This window comes from Syngnathus scovelli, chromosome 17 (assembly GCF_024217435.2).
Source record: "Syngnathus scovelli strain Florida chromosome 17, RoL_Ssco_1.2, whole genome shotgun sequence".
NCBI classification, from domain to species: Eukaryota; Metazoa; Chordata; class Actinopteri; order Syngnathiformes; family Syngnathidae; genus Syngnathus; species Syngnathus scovelli.
In genome coordinates, this window is record NC_090863.1 from 2553967 (window position 1) to 2580104 (window position 26138).

The 26138-nt window shown below is 47.8% G+C and overlaps 3 protein-coding genes across 4 annotated transcripts; 2 read left to right on the forward strand and 1 right to left on the reverse strand.

The window, feature by feature from the left end:
* The first annotated feature begins 2673 nt into the window (after window positions 1-2673).
* Window positions 2674-5837, forward strand: LOC125985434 (presenilin-associated rhomboid-like protein A, mitochondrial). Its single transcript, XM_049748273.1, is given in 11 exon segments — window positions 2674-2822; window positions 3015-3189; window positions 3548-3655; window positions 3722-3854; window positions 4039-4134; window positions 4219-4368; window positions 4712-4782; window positions 4877-4978; window positions 5181-5278; window positions 5550-5589; window positions 5592-5837. Coding segments are annotated over 11 exon segments (1176 nt in total). The 5' UTR covers window positions 2674-2742; the 3' UTR covers window positions 5715-5837.
* Window positions 5838-6748: 911 nt separating this feature from the next.
* Window positions 6749-19376, reverse strand: rc3h1b (ring finger and CCCH-type domains 1b). Its single transcript, XM_049748268.2, has 19 exons — window positions 19226-19376; window positions 17733-18166; window positions 16801-16921; window positions 15544-15783; window positions 15286-15461; window positions 14963-15163; window positions 14633-14765; window positions 14385-14503; window positions 14185-14297; window positions 13857-14096; window positions 13522-13733; window positions 12996-13435; window positions 12364-12519; window positions 12128-12283; window positions 11850-12069; window positions 11627-11769; window positions 9933-10148; window positions 9728-9831; window positions 6749-9643 (listed from the first exon to the last, which is right to left on the reverse strand). The coding sequence occupies exons 2-19, from the start codon at window positions 17961-17963 to the stop codon at window positions 9487-9489; spliced, it is 3378 nt and encodes a 1125-aa protein (XP_049604225.1). The 5' UTR covers window positions 17964-18166; window positions 19226-19376; the 3' UTR covers window positions 6749-9486.
* A 107-nt stretch (window positions 19377-19483) lies between these two features.
* On the forward strand, window positions 19484-26101 carry LOC125985433 (uncharacterized protein KIAA1614). Of its 2 annotated transcripts, none has more exons than XR_011085665.1 (10): window positions 19484-21166; window positions 21401-21464; window positions 22384-22536; window positions 22605-23692; window positions 23882-24032; window positions 24484-24703; window positions 24812-24924; window positions 25007-25197; window positions 25263-25592; window positions 25713-26101. XR_011085665.1 is itself a non-coding variant. In XM_049748272.2 (10 exons), the coding sequence occupies exons 2-10, from the start codon at window positions 20434-20436 to the stop codon at window positions 25454-25456; spliced, it is 2907 nt and encodes a 968-aa protein (XP_049604229.1). In that variant the 5' UTR covers window positions 19484-20102; window positions 20397-20433; the 3' UTR covers window positions 25457-26101. The 2 variants fall into 2 exon arrangements, 1 of the variants encoding a protein (XP_049604229.1); XM_049748272.2 differs by having other exon boundaries at window positions 19484-20102; window positions 20397-21166; window positions 25263-26101.
* Window positions 26102-26138: the final 37 nt, after the last annotated feature.

Genomic DNA, 26138 nt, shown 5'->3' on the forward strand with positions numbered 1-26138 from the left:
GGCCACGCTGGTCCGACAGGGGGACCGGGTCAAGCGGATGGCTGACCGGAGGAGACGTCCGGCGCCCGTGTACCAGCGAGGTCAACGGGTCTGGCTGTCCGCCAAGGATCTTCCCCACCGGGGGGACTCCAGGAAACTGGCGCCTCGCTTCGTGGGTCCGTTCCCCATCGCCAAGGTCGTGCACCCGGCCGCGGTGCGTCTCCGCTTGCCCAGGTCCCTTGCAGTCCACCCCACCTTTCACGTCGGGAAGGTCAAGCCGGTGGTGGACAGTCCATTGGTGCCGGATCCTGCGCCGCCTCCGCCTCCGCGGACTGTGGGAGGTGGGACGGTCTACACCGTAAAACAACTATTGGATGTGCGCAGAAGAGGCCGGGGCTGGCAGTACCTGGTGGACTGGGAGGGTTATGGGCCGGAGGAGCGGCAATGGGTGCCGCCTAGTTATATTTTGGACCCGGGACTGTTTGATGACTTTTATGCGGCTCACCCTGGGGCTCCTGGGCCGTCTGGGATCCGGCCCTAGGGGGGGGGTTCTGTCATGCGGTCGCGTTTATTTTTCCAGTTTTTTGTCTCGTCGATTGTCGTAACTTTACTTCCGGTTTTATTTTGTCATCCCTTCCGTTTCAGTTCGTGTTTCCTTCCTCGGTGTTTGGTTGTCTTGTCTTCCCTGATCCCGATTGTGTGCACCTGCGTAATTGACACTAATTGTCATCACCTGTGTCCCCGCCCTTTTGTGTGTATTTAGTCACACAAAATGTGTCTTTCCCTTGTCTTGTGCCAGTGTGTCTTGCCTCGTCCCGACCACCAGCGATCCCTTTATGTCCGAGCTCTCTGTAAGAACCCTCCTTTTTGTCTCGCCACCGAGCGACGCTTTTGTTTGTGCCTTGGTCCCCATCGCCTTTTTGTCTCGCCCCAGTGCGACGCCTTTGGTTGGTACTTTTTGCTACGTGTTTTCCCTCGTAAGAGGCGTTTTGATTTGTACTTTTAGCCTTTTGACTCGCCTCAGTGCGACACCTTTTGTTTGTACTTTTTGCCACGTGTTTTCCGTTGCAAGAGGCGATTTGATTTGTACTTTTGCTCAGTGTGCTTGCTGGAATAAATCCCAGAAAGAAACGACTCTGCATCCGGGTCCTCCGTCTTGTCCCCTGCCTGACAGTGGGCTGGGATTGATGGGTGATGAGTCTTCGGGGTGGGGCAAGTTCGAAGGAGAGTCTGCTTCCATGGGAGTGGTGCTGGTTATGGGCGATTCGGTGTGTTGGTGGGGGGCTGTTGTCTTCCATCCCGTCTCTCGGCCTTGGCGATCATCTTTGGCCGAGTTCTCGGGTGGCTTCTTCTTTCACCCACTGGTTTTATCTCCACGTGACCTTCCTGTGAACATTCTTCTCCAATCTTGGACATACACTGTCGTACCGTATTCAACCGTATCTTTTCTTTGTTAGGCAAACTATTTCCCTCTGTGCAGAGCGTTCAGTAGTAATCAAAAACTGGCGTCTAGCATTAGTCAAAACATAAGATACAATCAAGTACTGAACGGTCAAGACGACTCTGGCCGTGTCCATGATTCAGAGAAAAAACATCAGGCATGCATTCCACAGTTCCTTAAGGGTCATTAAGCTATTTAGGTAATATATCAAAAGTCATTTGTTATTTCAAAGTCCTCAGAAATATATATATCAGATCATAAAGTTATAAAAACCTTTCTCATCACCACTTATCAAAAATGTCTAGTTATGTCTTCTTTATTGATTTGGTGTGTAGGTATAATTATATGCTTCAAATGTTTCTTTTATTTATTTAATATGTGAATATACTTGTCTGCTTATGTACTTTATTCAATGAGGTTTGAGCATATCTGTTTTTGTAGCGAGGCAGGACTTTTTGTATTTCGACCTCATTCCTTCACAAAAGAGATGCTGCCTTCAAAGACTCCAAAATAAATGGAGAATCCACGATTTCACGTGTTCTTGATTTTTTTTTTTTTTTTGCTCTTATACCTAACCAATTTAAACCAATGTCTAATCTTTTTTTCCGTACGTTTTTACATTCCATACAAAAAAGGCAATAGGATTACAGATTTTATATATATATAAAATAGGAGGGTGCGGGTTCGATTCCACCTCCGGCCCTCCCTGTGTGGAGTTTGCATGTTCTCCCCGGGCCCGCGTGGGTTTTCCTCCCACATTCCAAAAACATGCTTGGTAGGCCGATTGATCACTCCAAATTGTCCGTGAGTGTGAGTGCGATTGGTTGTCTGTCTCTGTGTGCCCTGCGATTGGCTGGCAACCAGTTCAGGGTGTCCCCCGCCTACTGCCCGATGACGGCTGGGATAGGCTCCATCACCCCCGTGGGGACTAAGCGGTTCAGAAAATGGATGGATGGATGGAGACCCCGTGGGGACTAAGCGGTTCAGAAAATGGATGGATGGATGGAGATATATCTCCATCCATCCATCCATTTTCTGAACCGCTTAGTCCCCACGGGGGTGCTGGAGCCTATCCCAGCCGTGTATATATATATATATATATATATATATATATATATATATATATATATATATATATATATATATATATATATATATATATATATATATATATATGATAAATAATCCGATTCATCCAAACATACGTTACAGCTGAACGCACCAAACACAAACATGACGTTGCTGAAGTTAGGAAAGTCGTAAGGCAATTGGCTGAGCTTCAACATGTGGGCGGAGCTTCGATTGAGGTCAGAAAAACAAACATGGCGTGGAGGGGCTGCATTCTCAAATGGACCAGAAGAAACCAAATTCCAGCAAAAAATATTGCCACGCGAGCGTCCAGGCAAGTCAATATAAGATTTTAGACTATTTGCTGAGGGAAAACAACGACTAGAATGCTTGCGAGTGCCGGCCGGACGCATAACTAATGGGCTAGCGACTGTCATTGGGGGGAAGCAAGTGGCAGTGAAATGACAGCTTTGCATTTCACGTGTCTGGTAATTGTTTCGATTTCACTTGAAATGTTCTTTCAAAGGCTCGAGCTCTACTGTCAAGGGAGGCGTGGATTCCGCCGTGACGCTAAAAAGGCAGAAACCAAACAAGGCAACGTCAACCCTGCAACACATCTTAACGTTTCACCACCTCCGGAAGGACCAGCAGCACTTCAGCTTCGGCCCAAGCTGCTCAAGCCTCTGCTCTTCACAATTGGGGTAAGGGCGCTTTTTGCATTTTGGGCCCTTTTTTGCATTTTGGGCCCTTTTTGCATTTTGGGCCCTTTTTGCATTTTGGGCCCTTTTTGCATTTTGGGCCCTTTTTGCCTTTTGCTCTTGGACACAACACATGCCTGCAGAGTCCGTGTACTAGTGCAACATTTCAGTCAGTAAGGAGCACATCAAAGCACAGCACAAAATGACCACTACAATCATTTCTGTCTTTTCTTTCTTATGAAACAATATGCTGCAGATTGCAGCTTTTGTCTTGGACTATATATTACAACATTTTTACATTCCTATTAAGACTTGCGTCGACTTTTTGCTCCACGATATAGTTGTCCTAACGCCACATCAGTTTACAGGCTGCTCTTTCGGTGCTGCGGCCATCCTGCAAAACGACAACATTAAGCCAAGAGTCAGAACTATAAGGGACGAAGACGACGAGTCTAATCAACTGCTACGGGTGAGCTTTTGTAAAAATGACGAAAAACAAAAGACTCACTTTGTGAGGATATTTGGGGGAGATTAGGCTTCCACAGACATGGCGTACTGGCATGACTGGTGGAGCCAGCTGACGGCCTTCCAACGCCAGATCATCATCCTCATGTCGGTGGTGGACGACTTCTGGAGCAGACGCACCGAAGGCCAGAAAACAGTCATAAGTGAGTTTACTCTATACCGAGTGGATGGAAAAGGGCCAACCGGTAAAACTCTGGTTTTTTTTCTTTTTCTTTTTCTTTTCAATTGACTTGTACCGGTGGGACAAGTTGTGGAATGATGATTTATTTACCTTGGTCCTCATTTCTGAGATCCATCCGTGGACTTTTTATAGCCAATGTTTTGCAGGTATAATCGTGGCAAACACATTGGTGCTGTGTTGCTGGAGGATCCCCTCGCTTCAAAGGAGCATGATGAAATATTTCACATCGAACCCCGCCGCCAGTGAGTATCACAGCCGTTTTTGAAAGGAGAATAGGACCCATGAAAAAATCTTTGGAGCGAACTTGTCATCTTTGTTTCGGGCAGAGTCTCAGTGCCTTCCCATGGTCTTGTCCTCATTCAGCCACTACTCCATCTTCCACTTGATGGCCAACATGTATGTCCTGTGGACATTTTCCTCAGGGCTCGTCTCCATCTTAGGGAGGGAGCAGTTTCTCGCCATCTACATGTCAGCTGGTAAGTAAACTGGGGATGTTTCACAAATCACAAATGAATCCAGCTCACAATTGACACTGGTATATTTTGGATGATAGTTCTGACTTTGCAAATGTTGTTTGACCCGCACCAAATGTTGTTTGACCCGCACCATCTCTGAATATTTTGACTTTATCCATGTCAAATGGATTATTTTGGCAGACTATTTCAACTTGATTCTTATGAAGGATTGATGACTATGATATTTTGGCTGTGTGTAATTCGGACTTTTCTGATTGTATTTGACCATCTGGCCTTTTATCATGAATATGCACCGTGTTATGTAACAAGCAGAAGCAATGAACGTCATGTTGTTTCCCTCCAGGCGTTATTTCCACTATGTTCAGCTATGTGTGTAAAACAACCTCTGGACGCATCTTCCCTTCATTAGGAGCGGTGAGCTACTTCTCCACTAACAGTTGATACACAGGAGATGAGATGTTGGTTTGTTGTTTGTTTTTTTGAAATTGAGCTTTTTGGTCACTGCCAGTCAGGTGCAATCATGGCGGTGGTAGCTGCAGTCTGTTCCAAAGTCCCAGAAGCCAAACTGAGCATCGTTTTTCTCCCTATGCTCACTCTCACGGCAGGAACTGTGAGTGGAATAGCCGAGATCATTTGTAATGTTCCATTTTGAATCAACACAACTACTTTGTTAGATATTGTTTGGCAGATGCAAATTGGTGTGTGTGAGAGCAATAAAGTCCAATGTATGAATAAGTGACTGTCTCAAATGACGGCCGAGTGGATGGCTATGCTTGGCGCAAGTTGAGCCATTCTATTTTGCTGCTCTTCAGGCTTTGAAAGCTATTCTTGCTGTGGATGTGGCAGGCTTGCTATTGGGATGGCAGGTGTTTGACCACGCGGCCCACCTCGGTGGCGCTCTCTTTGGCATGTAAGTCAAGAAGATTAGATCATTGTATGATTTCAAAAAGGTGGGAAATTGCCATCATGTGCTGTGATTGATTGAATTTCCCACAGCTACCTCAATCATGATTTCAATTCAAACAACTCGTCCCATCAAATTGCTTGAAGTCACTTGCAAACTCCATATTAGAGAACTCAGATATAAATGTGTTTCATGCATAAAAAAAAATTCTTGTGAAAATGAAATGGATTTCAAATAATGATCCATTTTCAAATGTGACGATATATTTTTTGTGCAGCTGGTACGGAGCGTACGGTCACAAGCTGATCTGGGGCAAGAGGGAGTCTGTGGTAGGGAGTCTGTGGTCAAGATGTGGCGCAGCTTTCGCACTCCTGGCGGTGGCTCGAGGCCTGGAGGCGGGCCCGAGGTGGATGACAAAGGAGGACCACCCGGACCCAATTAAAACTGGATGGGATCCCCTCAGAAAACTGAATCCTGGCCCATATTATCCCCCCCCCCCAGGATACGCAAACAGCCTCTTATCCACAGACATGGATGGTATTAATAAATGTTACTTAACACCTAGTATTATTGTTTTTCCATCCACATGCTAAAAAGCCAAATCTTGATCATCTGCTTTTCATATTATTGTAAGTATTTCTTTTGGTGACAATCGGGCACTCCTACCTCTCCAACTGCTACCAAATGTACTGTTTTTTTCCCCCAAAAAGTTTAACCACAATTCAAACTAACAATGCAAGGTTGTTTGTGTGTTGCAGTTACTGAACGTGTGTGTGTGAGAGAGAGAGAGAGAGAGAGAGAGAGAGAAAACTCTTACCTTAACTGTCATCCGGCATCTTCAGAGGCGCAATTTTACTGAATTCAAGCGCTGCCTTGTTATTGTCGTCCAAAACGAAAGTATAATACCATGAGTACATCCGGCCGGGTTCTGCTTCTTCTTGGCGTCGGCGCCTCCCTGAGAAATCAAAGGAAAGGTAGGCGCAAGATTAGCATCACCCTCATGGTTGCCAACGAGAAGGGTTTGTCGCATTAAATTGCATAGACCCACTAGAAATTGACTGTGGGATTCTGGTTAAGGTGTTCCATTAAAGATTAAAAATAAAACTTAAATGGAATGTCCTACTCATCTTACAAATGATAAGAAACTATTTGAGGGTGCAAGGGGCTTGTAATACTAGAGGCATAAATCACCTGGAAGAAAAATATGGGTATAATTAAAAATAGCCTATCATGGCTTTTTTTTTGGAACATAACACCCCCGGAAAATGAGGGATTACTGTATCTGAACGGGTGTGTTGACTTGATATCCACTGAGGCACAAGCTGCTCATCCATTAGAGACATTAACATTTCAATATTTCACCTTGGCTCAAGCAATTGTGTAAATATGCATCTATACTGCACACAAACTTCTGTTTACGAAATGTTTTTTGGACCATTTGTAACGTAAAAAAAAAAAGAGAGAGAGAGATAGAGCAACACTCGAGAGTTAGCAATCTCATTTAATCTTTTCCCCCTAAACTCGAAATCACTGTAGTACATAAGTTACATTTTGTGTCAAATTTCACAGGTTCAATTTTTTTCTTTCTTCCTCAAACTTCCAGTTTGACCTCTTGCTCGTATCAAACAAACAAACAAAAAAGCAGATTGTATTATACAAAAATGCAAACCAATTTTCACACAGTGAATTCTCTTACAAAGTCAAAATGGCGTCATAATGGCTACATCCACATTGGAGGAAGATAATTCTAGACATTCCTTAATGGAGTATAATATACATATAAAACCTTTTTTCCTTGCTGAAATTAAAACTGTACCTTAATTTAAGAGATTTTTCTGATGTTTTTTTTTTTTACAAGGGAAGCTATAATAAAAAAAATAAGAATTTTGCAAATTCCATTACCCACAAAGTCGGGAAAATACAGCACGAGCCTCAAACAGCAGTAACAGAGCTCAGTGGTTTAAACAGAAAGTTGGAGAGTGGAGGCCTTTAACTACATTATCTCATTGGTAAACAGCAGTTTCCCCCCAGAAACATCAAACCGGTATCTCTTGCTATGTAGTAAAGCTCCAAATGAGACATTGTCCTAACTCAAAGGTGTTTGAAGCAGTTAGAATTGTTTTGGTTGACTTGCACTTGAATAAAGTGACAGGAAGACCTCAAGAGCAAAAACAACAAAAAGAAAATGTGATATTCTTGGAGCTGTTCATTTGCAGGTCACAATATTCATTCTATTGTAGAAAGCCAAAAAAAGAAACTACAAATCCTGCTTGGACAAGAATAGTTCCTTCAAAATATGCATTTTTCAAAAGTCTCAATTTGTTTTGGCAGTATTGCACTGTTTGAAAAGGGTCATTAGGACGCTGCATTATCATACCATTTGGGCTTTCATATTTGGAAAACAGGAGGATCTGAGGTCAGTTGTAAAGTCAACTTCCCGAGTATCCTCTTATGGGGGTGCAGGGGGAAAAAGTGGAGATATATTTTCTACAATACAACTAACACACACAAAGCTCCATTAAAGTCTCCCAAAAGAAAAATTCTCCCCCCTGCAAAGTTACAGAATCGATTTTGTCTTCTTCGGAAGCATAGTCTTATCTTTGTTTGAACACAAAAGATTAAAGTGAACACACGTCAAATGCGCACAGAAAGTCCTTCGTCTGGGAAAGGATAACGTCTGTGTTGGCAACCAGTGGACAGAAAATTAAAACCAAAAAACAAAGCAAACAAACAAAAACAAACATCTTGCTGATTCTAAAGTAGAGATCATTTAATATAAATGTTGAGCGAGTAGAATAAGAGGTGGCACGTTAATAGTGCTTTAGTACATGAATGCATGTATACATACTCGTATGTATAAGTGAGCTGTGTACCTAAACGATAAATGTTGCGCTTGCGGGCGGGCAGCGGGAACAGACACAAAAACATTGGCGTCCACCTCCAACGTTGGGTGTCGGCAGTAAACGTGTAAACGGAGAGCGAGACTCGCCGAGTGGCGATGATGACAGTTTTGGAGCGTGTTATGATTCCTAAAAGACACTGGAAACTATTTCCTGGCACTTCCTGATGAGCGCACACAACAGTTTTCCTGTCCCCCAAAATCGTAATGTAAAGCATGGAAACAAAACAAAATGGAGAAAAAGGGGAAGGCAACTTCATAGAAGTTAGGCGACCACTTGACGAGATCATCCCAATGGGGAGGCTTTTTTTTTGTTTTTGTGAGTGGCCAGACGAGAAGCTCTGAGGAGGGAAAGGCTCATCAGTCAAGATTGACCCTGATGGAGTAAGATGACTTTTGACCCTGAAGATGTGCATTCAGCCAAAGCACTTTTTGTTTTTTGGTGGAGTACATTATTGTGACCACGGTGAGGAAGAAGCACATTCCCTTATTAAGAAAGTTGCAATCTTTAAAACAGAATGCTTCCATTAAATATTTAATATACTGCTGTTAAGTATGCAAAAAGACATAGCACGAGTAGTCCATCCTAAAAATGCATTCATTAAAAAAATAAAAGAAATCATGCTTCTCATGGCAGTCAGATGGCGTTCTTTCCCTTCCCAGACCATCTGGATCTGTGCGAGCACTTTTCTTTCTTTTTTACGATTCTGGGGGCGAGGGACAACTTGCGTGCTGCTGCTCTTCTCCGCGCATTAGTGTGATGCTAGATTCTGGAGGCCGCTTGCCTCGATAACCGTTTTTTTGGTTTTGGGTTTTTTTGCGCGCCGTGTGACATGAATCTTGAGAGTGGGAGGGGCAGAGGGGGATGAGTGAATCCCTTTTTAGTTTTTAGTGGTACTGTCACCATCACCACCCTGTTCCTCTTCCTGAATGTGAACCTTGTTAAGTCTAGAATCCAAGGGGGGGGGGGGGGGGGGGGGGGGGGGAGGAACAACCAAAACACACACAAAGAAATGTTATCTTATGCCATGGTTTCCAGGCAAGGAAAGTCAATTAAAAAAAAAAAAAAAAAAAAAAAAAAAAAAAAAAAAGCTCATTCACAGAACAAAAAGAAAGAAAATTCATATCACGGCAGATACTGCTCATCTTCTAAATAGAATGTGTATGTATGCCTGGTGCATGCTTTTCAACAGAGCGTGTGTGTACGTGTGTGTGTGTGTGTGTGTGTGTGTGTGTGTGTGTGTGTGTGTGTGTGTGTGTGTGTGTGTGTGCAAGTGTGTGCAAGTGTGTGCAAGTGTGTGCAAGTGTGTACTGCTTAAGAGCAGGAATGGACAACCCCGTTCTTCTGCATTTCTGAGCTCGTCCCTACTGGGTCAGAACACAGGCTCAACGTCGACGTCTTGTTTGTCAGTGACAGCATGGACCCGCCCACTGCACCTTCTTGCAGACTACTGGAGCCGTTTGACACCTCACTGCACAGACACCGCGAAAAAAAAAAAAAAAGCCACTTGACGAGAGACACCACTCAGAGACAACAATTTTGCGCTTGAACTTACCCGAGAGCAAGGGAGATTTCTTCCAGCTGGGTCTTGTGCTCTGGTTGTCCATTCTCAGCCGATTTCATCTTGTACTGCTGAACCTCGTGGGCGACTTGGTTCTCCTGTGTTTGAAAAGAAAATGTCTCACTGTGTCAATGAAATTTGGTTTTGCGGTCATCACGACTGCTGTGCTCGATCAAATCGGAATCGAAGGTAACCTCACCATCGCCATTTCACGAGTGCGTTTTCCAATCTCTCTCTCCACCTGGTGGAGCTCCAGGCTTAGCTGTTCACTGGAGACTGCCGCCGCAGCACTGACCCCCCCCGTTGGCCACTTGAGGGACTGTTGCGACTGCACGGCGGCAGCCTGAACTTGGTTGCTGCTCACTGGCGGGCCTGCTAAAGCACTGGTCTCTCTCTGCAGCAGGTTACTGGCAGACTGTGATCACACGGAGGAAACCATTTCAAATGTCAATTGATTTAAGTCTTCATTGAAGAAAAAAAACTTGGTAGTCGTCGAGGAAAAGCTCCATGCGACAACCTAAAGCAGGGATGTCAAAGTCAAACACACCGAGGGCCAAAAAAACAAATTTGCTACAAGCCGAGGGCCGGACTGGTTCAATGTTTATTAAAATATATCGGAATGATTGCACATAGCCTATTGAACTAAGACCTAACACAGTGTACATTATTTAATGATTAAATGAATATGGCAATATTTTGTTATGGCTCTGTCAGTAACTTCAAGGGAAAATATTTTCAACAGCCAAACAGCAAAAAATTAAATTGTTTTAAAAACAAAATGTGTTTCTTAATATCAAGATAAATGCATAAATAAAAGTGCATGCATTATAAACTGAAAGTTTATTATTGTGCTGCTCTATGATCTACCGATCATTGCTTTCAAATCGTAAAATAAAAAATTAATCAAATCAGTTGTATTCTTTCTCATGGCTCTTATCTGCAATTTTCCCTTGGTCCATTCAACTGAAAAATAAATAAAAATAAATAAAATTCAAAAATTTACGGCACACAGACAAAACAATACTTTCTTCAAAGAAAAACCACGTCTTGTAGAAACAAATGTAAAAATGTAACCGAATTAAAAAACGGAAAATACGTTACTGTTCTGTGATGGTCACTTGTCTGAGGCTGAGCCTGATACTTAGAGGTGTCTCATCTTTTGTACAAGTTCATCAATGTTCGGGGTTAGGCTCTGAGGCTCAAAACCCGTTTTTGATCAAATCTCCTTCTGCAAAGGGCCGGGCTGATTTTGCGATCTCTTTTGCCACAATAAAGCTAGCCTTGGCAGCAGCGTCGCTTTGCGATTTAGCATACGTGAACATAGCCTGTCTGGACTTAAGGCCTCGTTTTAATTCTTCCACCTTCTGTAGCTTTTGTTCATATTCCATATTCTTTTCTTTGTCTGTGTGTTTCTTAGACGTTTGATAGTGCCTTCTTAAATTTAATTCTTTCATTACAGCCATATTTTCTCCACACAGAAGACACACAGGTTTGCCTCTTACCTCCGTAAACATGTACTCTGCCTCCCACCTGGCCTGAAACCCCCTGTTCTTAGCGTCCACCTTACGTTTAGCCATTTTTGAGGAGGGGGGTATCAGAAAGTTGAACTCTGCTCTGACTACTGATAAATAATGAAGCCGCTTGTGCGAGCTGCAGGGACATCGCGGGCTACCGTTGCATTGTGGGAAATGTAGTGTTGGTGCGTGCAAAACACCAGCGGGCGGCTGTGGCCTGCGGGCCGGTTCTAATAGTAATTCAATATCATCCAGGGGGCCATAATCAATCAATTCGCGGGCCGGATCTGGCCCGCGGGCCGTAACTCTGACATATGTGACCTAAAGGAAAGGAAGGCGGGGGGGGAACAAAACAAAACCAAAAAATAAAGCCTTGTACCTCAATGCTTTGCATCTGTGTCTGTTGGCTGATCTGCTGGTTGACCTGCTGCAGCTCAATCTTTAACTGTTCTCTTTCCTGGGCTGTCTGGTGGGAGGGGTACGAAGCTCCGCCCCAACCCACATGACTTCCATACATGTATTCTGATGGAATGGAAATTCAAAGTCAAACTGTGGCTGACGTAAACAAACGCGTGCTGAGAGATGATTGATTTTTTTTGTACCGGCCATGGACATGTGTTTAGAGTTTGGGTTCTGTGGGGTGGAGACCATAGCTTGGACAGGGCCGGTCTGGTAACCCGTCTTGGAGGTACGGGAGATGGCGCCAAAGCGCGACACTGTGGGCTGGGGACCAAATGGGATAATGGGGTCGTCGTCCTTTACTTCTGCACCCCTCCGGGGGGCCTCCAGCGACGGTTCCCTCAGAACCTTAGCGTCCACATTCTGACAGCAGACGTGAAAATGAGTTGTTTGTTTTATTCCGTTTGTCGTCTCAACTCACCATCATGTCCATGGCACCGGGAGCCAGAACATCTTTAGGTTTGGCATCCTTGGTGCCGATGTAGGAGCTAATGGTATCGCACGACCATGGAGAGTATTGGCCGGCGTAGTCTGGCTCTCTGCATTTCCCGATGCTGTGGGTACTCTCATCGCCATACTGCAGGCGTACAAATCGCACATTGATTGAACGGTGACCTAATTGACTAGAACATTTTCGCAAATTGCCACGGTGCTAACCTCAGGAGGATAGTCACTTGGAAACGGATGCGAGAGAGTAGGGGAGGCTGCAAATGGCGGTGGAGAAATAACTTTCCTTTCCTCCAGCTGGGAGAGGAGCTCCAGGCGACGGCGGTGGAGATAGTCCAGACTGGGCTGGGAGCCGGCATACGAAGCCTGGGAACATGCAACAAAAGATAAAGGTGCTGAATGGTGAATGACTAGAAAGATGAGAGTGAAGAAATCCACCAAGAGAACCAATTTGCTTTTTCACGGAGGACTATAAAAAAAAAAAAAAAGAATAATATGTGTAGCAAGGCTGTAGTTCTGAGAATTTTAAATTATTCAGATGATTCATGAACTATCAAATCACACTTTTAGTTTGAACACACGTGTGCAACCATAAAGTTGATGGAAAATACAGTGTGAAGTATTGGTGGACATGGCAGGGCCTGGTGGGGTGGCATGAGACATCGCATAAGATCAAATCTTGCTAATGAGCCAGGATACAGCAGGCAGGCAGCCACGCAGGCAGCCACGCAGGCACCACGCAGGCAGGCAGCCACGCAGGCAGGCAGCCACGCAGGCAGCCAAGCAGGCAGGCAGCCACACAGGGGTGCATGGGTATCAACAAATGATTGAAAATGGCTCACCCTGACACAAGTCCTCATGGGTTGCGATTGAGCTCCTGATGGGTAGTAGCCTTCCGGTGGGTATCGATCGCGCACACTGGGCTCTGGGTGGTGGTACATGGAGGTAGCCTGTCCGGCTGACTGCGGGGGAACATCCAACGGCGTAGTAGAGCTTATCCTGACCAGACCATCCCTCGGTGACAGGTAAGGCTGCGGAGGAGGCGGCGGAGGCGGCGGCGGCCCAGCGTAAGTCCCGTGACGTACACGTTCATAGTGCGATGGGTGAGGGTACGAAAAGGGAGGACCCGAGTGAGGACCCGAGTGAGGAGCCTGGTAAGGGCGCTCCGATGGCCCGTAACCAGGGTATGGGTCGTGGTAAGGGGGTCCTGACTCGCTCGGGGGCGGAGGGTTACGGATGTAATCCCGAGAAACATACTGTGGTGGCTGCTGGTAGGGGTACCCTAACGACGAGGAAAAGAAAAGTCAAATCCCAGGAGCGACAAAGCGACACACATCACTCACAGCGGCCTGTTTAGCTCAAGTGTACCTGGAGGATACTGCGATGGCTCATACTGGGAAGCGGAGGGTGGCGGGCGCGTGTCGGAGTAGAACATCTCGGGGAGCTGCTGCTGGGGGTACATGGGCGAGCCTCGGGCAACAGGCATTTGCTTCACGCCGGAGAGATGATCTGAAGGCATCCGTGGGTGAGCCAGGGCATGAGGTGGCAGAGGCATACCAGTCTTGGGCATGGTGTCCAGGCTACGTTGAAAAGAAATGCACCAAATCTTAATAGTCAGTCAGTCAGCCAATACCTCAACACTGCTGCGTTTGTAAGAAAGGTCAATAACATCATCTTGTGGCACTGCCATATGGTCTACTCACAGGTCAGGTGGTGATCCCGGGGCACTAGAGCTCCCTCCGTCCATCTTGAGGGGCTTCCGCAGCAATTCGTACGGGACTGTGTCTGCGCCGCGCGCGATGAGCTGAGGCAGGTTGGGCGCAACACTCCCGTTGGTGAGGGGCGAAGGCTTCCTGGTCACGGACACGTCCAGGGGAAGGCCTTCTTCAGGCCCGCCTGAACCGGGCAGGCGAGCCGCCAAGCGCTTATTCATCTTTCGATACCTACAAAACATAGGGCGCCATTTCAATACTGCTCTCTATGGAGAGAGAGAAAGCAAGCGCATGAAATATGAAGTGAATCGAGACGGACTTCTCCAGCTCTTCCTGAGAGTGAGCAAAGGTGCAGCTCGCTCCGCGGGGACAGCCTCCTTTCAGTTTCATGTCACGACACATGTATGTCTTGTACTTGCTGTGCTGTGGAGGCTACAAACACATTTGACTCTTCTTACTAACCATGGAAACCAACCTACGTATGCACAAAAGAAAAAGAAAAAAAAAAAATCACACTACCTGTTGAGGGTCAGCCCCTTTCTTGCTGTGGTTCTGGATGAAGTCCACTAGGCCGTGCACAACCGTCTTCACCGCCACCAAGCCCTTCTCCAGCTGCTCCCAGGTGGGCGGGGGAGCGTCTGGGTGAGAAATGAGCAAAGCGGGGGGGAATTGGGATTCAATATTTCAATTTCATACCTGAGCAATTCCGAACAATTGGGCTCACAGCTCGGCGGCCATCTTTGAGTCTTGCTACTACTTTTGCTTACCGGGGCTGGGATCGATGTTGGCAAGCAGTTCCAGATGAGGCCGCAGCCTATTAAGATTAGCTGGGTCGCCGGTCCTCTGCAGGGCGATTGTGAGCTCTTGGACACTCTGGGCAAAGGATGCTGGGGTCTGCAGCTAAGTAGGTCACAGGGAGTCAACGTGTCAGGGCTTTCATGCTTGGCTCATCCGGTACACGCACGGGTTGGAAATTGCAAATATGTTCAGTGCCGTAAAGTGGAGAAAACATGCTAACGCGTGCGAACACCGCAAAAAAGAAGGGGAAAATGTGCAGTATTGGATGACAGAAGTCCATCCACCACAAGCAAACGCACCTTATCTATGATGGACTGCATGTGTGACTTGTGGGACTGATCCCCATACAAGAGAGAAGACCACTGGTCGGGCGCGATGCGCAAGCCGCCCTCCATGGCAATTTGCACAATCTGAGAGTCGTGCTCACGCCGCAGAGCCTCGTAAGTGCGGAACTCCTCCTTCAGTTGCATGAGGGATGAATCTTCGTCACGTTTGGTCACCTGAGCAGGCAGTGAAGAACATTTTCCACAATGCCACAGTTATGGCACTAAACCAAAGAGTCATGTTTGAAAATAAAAACGGATATTTCGGATGAAATGCCACTCAAGTTCCTCTGACGCACCTTGAAGCAGGAGGCCCTGTAGAGAAGCTGCACCACATGACCTATGCTCGTCTTGGAGGCCTGCGGAAAGCGAGGTTCCAGCCGCTGGACCACAAAGAGAACCAAAACCTTCCTGGACAGAGCCGAGCCATCCTCCAGTGCAAGAAGGACCAGTTTCAGGGCCTCTTCTTGCATCGCTATGGGAAACCATCCAAATCAGGCCCGAGTTAAGTCAGCATGGCTTTTGGGATGGTGCGGCAGTGTGAGGAAGCAAGCTACCTGGGCCAAGGAACTGGCACCCGCGCGCACGGACGGCAGCCCACAGATTGGAGGACAACTGCTGGGGGTTCTGGTGCTGCAAGATGAGCTCCGTGACGGTTCGCTCGCCCAGGGAGCGGGCAGCCCTCATGGCCCGCACGCGGCCTTCCTCCTCCACGAGCTGGCAGTGGACCAGAGTGACCAGTTTCCTCTGCATGGGTCGACTCAGCATACTTTGGGCTGTGCTGCTCAGACCGACTCCTGGTGAGGTATCAGGCCAAGAGATGAATCGCCGATTAGAAATCAAAAGCCTGACGTCGTTGCTTATTGACTTTCTCTGGAGCCCAATAAGCACTCTTTCAACTGTGCTCTAAGATGCCACAAGAAAAACTCTTTTGCCCTCATAGTTTGCACTCTTTCCAATTGACATTTTTGGGTGACGTTATGCACTGCACACGTTTTAAACAAGCAACATAGCCCATTACAAAGACTTAACGTTAATGACTTCCGCATGCCAAGATGGTGAGGTAAATCCAAACAAGATGCTTGCTACCGTTTACGCAAAAAACATGCATGACACATGCTGCTGTTGACATCATCCAATATTGTGATGCCCGGGTTCTGTGTTAAAGCTCAAGGTGCCTCAATGGCAGTTTTGCTGGTGCTCTGCTAAAGAAACCAGTCAAGTTGTTGGTTGTGACATTTAATGCTTTGTTCCTCGTACATTTTTAATCCAAAAAGAGCTCTCTCACAGGTGAACCACAAATAGCGGTTCCTCAGGTTTTACAGGGTCATGAAAGTCATTGGATAAACGTCTTCAAATTTCAGTCACTTCAAACAGTCATTCTGATTAGCGAGCAAATAGATGAAAATCCCCATTATGTTTCTGACAGCAAGGGGTTTGTCGCTTTGCAACGCAAGGAGGCCAGCTACGATCAACACGCAGATTGCTGCCGGCCATTACATCATCGGTGTTAGTAGCTGTGTTTGAGTGGAATCATAGCACACGCTCTAAATGACTTGTCCATAATGTTCTCATCACAAACCACACGGCCATGATGTCAGCCTGTGCCAAGACAGGGCAATAAGGATATCGACATGAGTAAGCGGGCAGGCATGCGACTCAACCACCTTGGTAAATTCTCAATGTGTTGCCGACTGGTGATTATCCAGTATTGCTTTTATATTTGGACGCTGCGGGCGGGCCCACAATAGATCCACAGAGTATTGGGCATAAAAAATGAGCAAGCAGATAAGATGTTTTGAGTTTGGAAGCACCTCGTGTGTTGCTGAGGGGTTTCAGGTAGAGGGCCAGCTCCTCCACACATTGCCGGGCCTCCTCATAATGCTGCGAGTCCTCAGGACTGCTAATCAAGGCCACTGGCTGGGCCTTAGGAACCTGCACACAACAGGAGTTGAAGGAAAAAGCTTCAGTAATCAGCGGAAGCGGAACGTGCCTTGGTCACATGTACGGCTCTTTGAACTGTCATCACGCATTACCAAACATGATATAAATATCTGGGAACCCTTTCTATCTTTAGCTGTTCCTTTATTGCACTGCCATTTCCCAATTCATGGCCCACCCAAATTAGAATGTACTAAATATAGCCATCCTCCGTTGGCATACGAAAATATCCGTCCGGTGTTTTACAGCACTTATCCTCATTAAGGTCATGGGTGAGCCCAATCCCATCGCTGCTGATTTAAGGTGAGAGGCGGAGTACAAATTGGATTGGTTGCCGGCCAATTGCAGACTATGTCCATGAACCTAACATGCATGATTTGAAGTTCCATGGGTCTCAGTTTGATCGACAACCAGAACGTGAAATGAGCCACATCCAACTATGAAAACACCACCTCACATAATTCTCACTAAGCAAACGCTTGGTTAAAAAAAGGAGTTATCATTCAAACAACACATTCAGCAACTATTGGGGGACTCTTGTTAAGAAGGTCATCTGGCTTTTCACATTTCATCGCAGTGGAAGCTCTGAAGTCGATTAAAGCTCAAATACGTCTGCGGGCCGGGCCATACAGACCACAGGGGCTAACAGCCTGCTAGCTTAACAGCCTGCTAGCTCAAGTTTCAATGATTTACGTCCACATAGATGTCCTCGTGCATTAAACATGTTCAGGCCCACTCCAAAGGTAGCGCTGCACTTTTGGGGACGCTTGAGACGTTCCGAATGTAAAAAGGAAAGGTGTCCCACCTGGCCTCCCACCAGTTGCAGCAGGGCTGTGTTGACCGGCAGCTGCTCGATGTCCGTGCTGATGGCCGTCTGGTCGAAGGGACAGGCCTTGCGGTGCAGCTTGTTCAGGCACATCTTACAGACGGTGTGTCCGCAGCCCAAACTGATGGGCCGCCGAACCGTCTCCTCAAATGTCTGTGTGCAGATGGGACAGAGCAGGAACTCTGTCCACTGTGGTGCTTGAACTGGCATGATGATGATTATATGTGGGTGGGTGAGTGAGTGGGTGAGTGAGTGGGGACTAGTGCGTGCAAAGGTGTTTAAACTATGACAGAAAAAGAATATAATAATAATAATAATATATATGAAAGATTCCACTGGAATCAAGAATTGTTTTCTTCCGAACTAAATGTCCTCACACATTGTGGATTTTGGGTCACATCACACGATGAATACTGGAGAGAGAGAGGGGTGACAAACAAAACAAAAGACATTGCAATGCATTCAAATAATGTCACATAACAGTCATACTTACAACAACATTTAATGTGCAAATCCTTGCCCTATTTTAACGCTATATTGACGTATCGAGGATTTTCAACAACATCCAAAGAAAGCGCCAGAGGTAGTCAAGTATCCCAAATGCAAGTCCGAAGAATTGTGAGGAACTATCGATGTGGTTTGGAGAGCAAACAAGCCCAAAACAACTGCCTATGTGGCCTACTTAATCGTGCAGCTCGCCACTGAGGCTATGGACAAAGGGTGCTTGAATTAGCTAATAGCCTCTCTACGCTATCCCGAACTTGTTGTGACGCTGACGTTTGCCATTAGAATTAAAGTAGCATTAAGCCGCAAGCATTCTTTGATTGTAGGCTCCAGATGTCTGCTGTCGTAACTATCGTGTCATACGTACCGGGTGGGTAACTGAAAGAAAGCTCGCTCGCTCGCTCGCACTCAGCTGATTTACAAGCTGACTTGTTAGCACCGTCCGGCTATGGGTGGCTAAGCAAGCGAGCTTGCTCGCTAGCTAGGTAGCTAGCGAGCGAGACATCGTCGTGCCTGCCAATTTACAATTTAACTCATGTCCAAGCTTAAATAGATCAACAAAGGTTCGCCACACGGACATTTTCTGAACATTTCCAGGGATATAGCCCGTCTTTATAGGCCGTGAGCGAGTATTAATCGAGAACACTATGAACGAAACGAAAACTAGTGAGGCTAGGGAGATTATGTAACATTGGTCAACCAAAACATCGGAAATTGCTTAAAATGTCTTCTGGCTATTACATCATCACTTTAGCCAAACGACGGGTGAGTGCTTAAATCACGTTTTGCAGAAGCTGTGAATGCAAAATACTTGTACCGAGTGCTTGGCTGGAGACGAGCAATGCTAACACGCTAACGAACAAACCCAGGCTAGCGTTCCGAGCTAAGCATTGTAAATACCACTAAAACAAAACATTCGGCTTCAACCGGACCGCACAAATGTTCTCTCCAACGGCGTCGTTACTCACTCATTCCAAACGACTTGGAAGATGTCCATCTCTGGTTAAGAAAATGCGATATTTCCTTGCCATGTCGACTGTACAGCGCAGCCGCTGCCGAGGGGGGGTTGTAGGGGAAGGGTGTCAACTCTACGGGGCGAGACCAGACGGGGCTAGCCGGTTACAGCTAGCTGGGGCGCGTGCGTGAGGAGCGCGTGAACCAGACGAGGGCTCCCTCTTGCGGCGAGGAGCTACAGGTGCACTCCCAAAAGGACCAAAATAAATCACATCTGGAGATGCGCACGTACACGCATGCACGGGCGTGTGCGTGTGTGTGTTTGCGTGCGTGCGCGCGCGCTCGCATGACATGAAAACAGGAAGGCGGCTGGATGGATGGATGGATGGATGGATGGATGGATGGATGGATGGATGGATGGATGGATGGATGGATGGATGGATGGATGGATGGATGGATGGATGGATGGATGGATGGATGGATGGATGGATGGATGGATGTTGTGACGAATAAGACACACACACTCTTGTGTCATCTTATTTCTCGATGATTTAATACCATTTCGGTTCATGGTACACCCTCTGCCCTCTTTTTCTTATTTAATCCTCCTCATTGACATATCAATGTGCGGATCGCGCGTTACGCAACAGTAAGGAGGAGCTTCACTCGGAAAAGCTGCTACGCGAGGCAAGGGCGAAATTTAAGCAGGTTTTTGTTCAGGTTTTTTTTTTTTTTTTTGCTCTACTGTATTCCTGCTGTGATCATTTGTGGGCGCAAATCACGCCAAAGGGAACGACCTGGATGCACATCATGGAAGTGGAAGAAGCATTGGAGGGATGTTTTGGCAATTCACTCTTGGAGATCTTAGTGCAACGCTAACAGAGAATTACGGTAATTTCCCTCATTGGAAAAAAAACAACAATCGCTACTTTGTTCCAATGTTATGCAGGGTTGTAAATAAATATTGTGCACGATGACTTCATTCCATTTTGATCTCGGCGGGACTGCTTGTTGGTGAAGAGGCTCAATTGCATGCAGCACTTGCTTATTCTCATTCCAAAGGATTATCCCGCAAAGTAATCAGCGGATGAAGCAACGTGACTGAATCCATGTTTCATATCTCCTCACCGTGCCTATCGGAAAGGAAGTTGTCGTTTGGTGATAGTCTTTCTTTGATCTGCGCAGCGCACAAGTGGACGACTACCTCGCGCATGAGCGGCCAATGGAGCACGAGAAGGTGGCGGGGGCAATTCAAACGAAATCTGTCCCTGATTTACCCCCGGGCTCAGCTTTCCTGCCATCCTCTCCCGTGAGCGGGAGGGGGAGGGGGAAATTGGACGGCGACGAGCTGCCGGACGTCCCCTTTGGGCTGCAGCCTACTGGGAAAGGTCAAGTCACTGCTACTTGCTGCCAGTTGGGTACACTGAGCAGCAGTGACGAAGAGGAGAAGAGGGAGGACGTCGAGGTGCAAATCAGATTAGAGATCCACAGTCCGCCGCCGGACACACCGGCGCAGCTCCGAGAAGACCAAGCGACGGAAACGCATCCTTCTCCCCCCTCTGTATCTCTACCTGAAAACGGTAGGGCGACGGAGGACCCCGTGGCACCTCCTCGGCCACCTGTGCTCTCTTGCTCCATCTCACCCCCGAGCCCCAAAACACCTCCCCCCACCACAATCAGACACTGGGCACCCCCAAAGGGCTTCTGGAGGGTGGCCCGGCCGGAGACGTTGCTTATCAACAACGTGGATCCCCATAACGTTGCCTCGGCTTTATCCTTCACTCAAGCGGAGGACAAGACGGAAGGCCAGGGAGACATTGTGGCAAATGCGGACAAGCAGCATTTAGCAGGCGCTGATGACAAAGTCAGGCCAAGAGCTGATGAGAAATTGAAAGAAGAAAAGTGCAACGAAGAATGCAGAGATGAAGATGCCAAAGACAGCGCGGATGATCAAGGTACGCCTGCAGGGAAAAGCATGTCAAAGGTGATATGTCTTGACAACTTGCTTTCCCAATTCATGACACCATTTTCAAATCCTGTTTAGCATTGTCATGTCACCTGGCACGTTTCCAATTGAGCAGGCAGATGTGCGAGATGTGGATGTTTAGTCCAAGGCAGAATGGGATACACAAACAAGCCAATCAAATGCTGGCATTTGCCTCAAATTTCTTCCTGTATTTTTGTGGCAGATCAGGGAGCCCATGGCACTTTAGAGGACTTTGTCACGCTTCAGGAACTGGAGCCCTATTTGAGGTGAGTAGTAGGTGAAGTAGTCCTGGAAATCATTTGGAGAAATGTCACCATATTTGACTACTCAACTCATTCCAATTTCAATGAAGGTGATATTTTGCAGCCATTATCATGATTAAAGTGGGTATTATATGATGGCGATTAGAACCCGTGGACGGGAAAACAGATGGTCAACCAAAACAGGCCATCCCATGTTTGAAAACATTGACATGCCAAACTTTCATCTAGCGCAAAACAGTATGTTCTTGCTCCCAGTGCGTCCACGATGACAAGGATAATCCACATGACGAGCGTATCATGCTATCTTTATCGCTGGGCTGGCCGGCCGCCTGGCCGGCCGGGGCTTAGAAAACGAGTACAGACGATGGAGCATAATGCAGAGCAGCTTAGCCGGATGGATGGATGGATGGATGGATGGATGGATGGATGGATGGATGGATGGATGGATGGATGGATGGATGGATGGATGGATGGATGGATGGATGGATGGATGGGTGGGTGGGTGGGTGGGTGGGTGGATGGATGGATGGATGGATGGATGGATGGATGGATGGATGGATGGATGGATGGATGGATGGATGGATGGATGGATGGATGGATGGGTGGATGGGTGGATGGATGGATGGATGGATGGGTGGATGGATGGGTGGATGGATGGGTGGATGGATGGATGGGTGGATGGATGGATGGATGGATGGATGGATGGATGGGTGGATGGATGGGTGGATGGATGGATGGGTGGATGGATGGGTGGATGGATGGATGACGTGTCGCTTTGCCGCTTTACGCCAGTGCCACATAAGACGGATTCGGCCAGCTCAATTCGGTCTTCATTAAGTCGATAAGCGGAAATGGACGTGGTCGGACTTTTCCCTTCTGACCGACGACGGCTTGTACGTATGTCCCGAACGCGGATGTTTAGATCTCTCCTGGTAATCGGCGATGAACTCCCTCTGAGTCCGAGGCACGAGCAAGCCAAGCGTCTCCTGGAGCGAGCGCGCCTCAAGTCCCGCTCCAACCCGGTTAAAGGTGACCGCCCCGGCAGACGCTCCCACTCTGATCACATGGTGACTGTGTAAGTTCACTTTCTATCCTGGAAATGGTTGCATTTGGGATCATCCGCATCAAGTCTATTTATTGCAGAAAGAAGCAGCAACTTAAGGCTCACAATCCCAAAGCCAATCAAGCTGCCCAAAGTGCGTCCGCCGCTCCCCTCCTCGCCCCTGAGCAAGGAGACGCCTCCCCCGGGGATCGGCTGGCCGGATCCAAGCGCTATGGCTGCTCGCCCACTCGGGTCCGCTTTGAGGACGAGTCGGAGAGAGAAGCCGAGTCTCGCTATTTGGACAGGGTGCGACAGCGCGGGCGACCTGCCGTGCCAAAGTCCAAAAACAGGGACAGCAACGCAGATTCCAGCAGTAGCGGTTCCGAGAGGAGTCGGAGCCACAGGAGCGTCTCCGCGCCTGCTCTCCAGAAGCAAGAGACGCTTGTCGGCGCCGAAAGCGCCACGGTGATTCGAGAGATCGTAGTCCTGGTGAAGAAATGCCAGGCTTGCGGTTCTGTGATGAGGGAACCTCAGCCCGTCTCCTCGCAGATCATCGAGTTACAGCAGAGCGCCAACCCGGAGGACGCGAGGGGCAGACCGGTTCCTTGCTGGGTGCCTCCCAGCAAAGCGGAAGTCAGCAGCCGTCCCAAGGCTCCTCTGACGGTCACCTTTGCGGGTGCCTTTGTTCTGGGGGAGAACAAAGAAAGAAGCACAGGCTGGAAATCATCCGGTTTTGGGAAGCTGAGGAGAAGGAGCAGGAAAGGAGAAAACCGACTGGAGTCCGGCAACGGGCCCTACGGTCCGTCCTGGGCCCAGAGGCGGAACTCCAATCCCAGGAATAGAGTCAACCTGAGCAGAGGCGTTTCCTTCGCAGCGGGCGGAGTAAGGGAAGCACCCACCCTGCCTATCAAATCTGCTCTCAAGTCAAGCTCCAGGAATCGCTCTGCTGCCGCTCAGTCCACCGTGCAGTTCCAGACGGCGTCCGACCAGGGAAGTGAAGTCGGGCCTCAGTATTTGGACCGGCCAGAGGTCCGGAGGGAGTCGCCTGCCTCATCGACGCAGGCGTCCCTCGCGATACGCGAGCCGGCGGCGGCGTGCATCCGGCCTTCCACGCTGAGGTACCCCCCTGCTCGTCTCAACCCGGATGTGCCAGCTGCCGATGTCTGGGACGCCGCTTCGGATGGAGCGGGTGAGTGCGCACAAACGAGATGGACTAGTTTGGAACTTTTAGTGCTTAGTGACACACTATGCACAAAAGGTAGGGGAAGGACATTTGGCTTTCAGAAAAAAAAGCAAAAACAACCTTCAGTATTCTCAAGGCATTAAGCACGGCATCACGAAACGCATCCAATCTTATCCTATCCTATGCTTTGAGCAGTGGCGACAGACACGGCGGGAGCCGGGTCCGAGTTCCACCCCGCTATGCGCAGCGCGGCCTCGTCTCGGGCCGAGGATCTCAGAGCTGAGCTGTTGAGAGCCGAGCATCTGAAAGCCGAGGCCGTATGGGAGGACAACTCGGATGGATCCAGGTGAGCCGAGACCACGACGCTCTTTTGCCATAACTTTGACTTGAACGCACAACCTGCCTTCCATTTTGAAAAAGAGGAAGAACAAGTTGAATGCTCATTCTATTTGGGAGTCAGTGTGGAGGACTTAATACTGATCATACTTAATACTAACCCCCCACACTGACAGCATTCCCAAAGCTACTCCACAGGGGATTACAACCATGGCACACAATGAACAGGATGGCATTGTGGGGTGGAATGTTCAAAGCAAGGCTGCTCTCTTGTGGAAAAGAAATGCAGTTGCATTTTTTTGTCACCACAAATGATGACTTTTCAAACTTGACAAAATGTTTCATCTCTCAAATGGTAGCCCTTTAGAGATGTTTCCCGTGTTTTCTATATTGTCACTTAAGCTTTGTATAATATCATTTGTGTACCTGTGCTTTTTCTTTCTTCTTTTCTTTCTTTCCAGGAAGCCGGACGGTCGACCAAAGCTTTTCTTGCGTCGCTTCTTTTCCTCCATCGGCCTGAACAGCGTGGGCAGACTTGTGAAGGGAAGCCGTTCCAGTAGCATGGAACAGCTCAGCATTCCCGCCGCCAGCAGGTCCAACGCAAGTTCGCCGAGCCCCACACGCAGACCGCATCCCAGCGTTCGGATACAGAGGACGCCCTCTCTGCAGACCCTGCACACGGTTTGGTTTGGTGCTACTCTACCTGGCTAGAAAAACACAATGACATGAAGAATAGAGTTCTGTCCATGTTGAAGTGCACCATTTCTAAGCTTGCCTTTTTGCCTCTAGGCCCTGCCACTGGCCCAACTACGTAAAGCCTCCTCCGTGCAGAGTTTGGAGAGGAGAACAGAGCGTACAACCATTCTGGGTGAGGTGCGCATACCTTATGGCCTAGCGCCAAGGTAAGTCCATTTCCAGAGGCGAGGCACGTGGCGTGAAGCAGACCTTGGTGCTCAGTGAAAGAAATACTTGTTCTGCCCAAAGTCCTGACAGTCCTCATCTGGAACTCCACCGGACCCTGAGCGTTGAAGACGTCATGCCATCCAGGGTGCTGCGGCCAGCGGGGAGGGTTTCTCAGGCCTTCCCAGACGGGTCTCTTCTCCTCGAGCTTATCAGACCCCCAAATGGTCCTTTTGGTTTTGTCATCTCAAGGGGCAAAGGCAGACCTGACACAGGTATGGTGTGCAATGTACAGACGGGGGATGGGCAACCCTGCAAAGCTCTCATTGTGTTCTCGCAGGCGTTTATGTGGAGAAAGTGGGCGACGGAACTGGTGACGTTCCTTACGTGGGTCTCCTGGGCGTGGGTGATGAGATTATTCAGGTGAATGGGGAAGCGGTGGCAGGACTCAGTCTGGACCAGGTGACCTGGCTCATGACACGGGAAAGCGTGGCTTCTCTACGGATCATGCCGGCTCGACGTAGCCCACGCTGAATGCGGGCAACAGACAGCAGCATACCTTCTATGTATGAAGAAAGTAAGACTTTGGTGCCATCTTGTGGTATCTTTGTGCCAAGAAAATAGGTTGAATTGACTTCAAGCTTCACTAGAGCTTTGCCACCAACTGATGGCAAGTATCAATCTTTGGTGGCGGCCTCAACTACTCTTGGCAGTGCTTGGTGGTTCACTGTGCAGTATTGTGTATTATATTGATATGTGGGCTTTGTTTATTTTCACACTTCACCAGCAGGGCCAGACATTAACTTGCAGGGATGAGGATGATGAAGATGATGGCCAACGCCATATCAATATTTCAATGCAGCAGCAGCAGCAGCAGCAGCAGCAGCAGCAGCAGCAGCAGCAGCAGCAGCAGCAGCAGCAGCAGCAGCAGCAGCAGCAGCAGCAGCAATATTTTTGTCATATTTCATGTTCAGGAATACTTTAATGAACAGAGTATGGTATGCTCAATATATTGTGATCCAATGTAACCGTTTGATCCACAATCTGACATTATGCAAAATGTCTAGAAACACCTTGAAGTGTATATCTTTGTCTACAGGTGGGCTACCCTAATAATGGTTATCCAAATATGGACTACAACCATGAATCGTTAATAAACAGCAATGACTTGCAAAGGTTTCCTGCAGCATCTGCTCATTATTTGGCAAGCACAAGC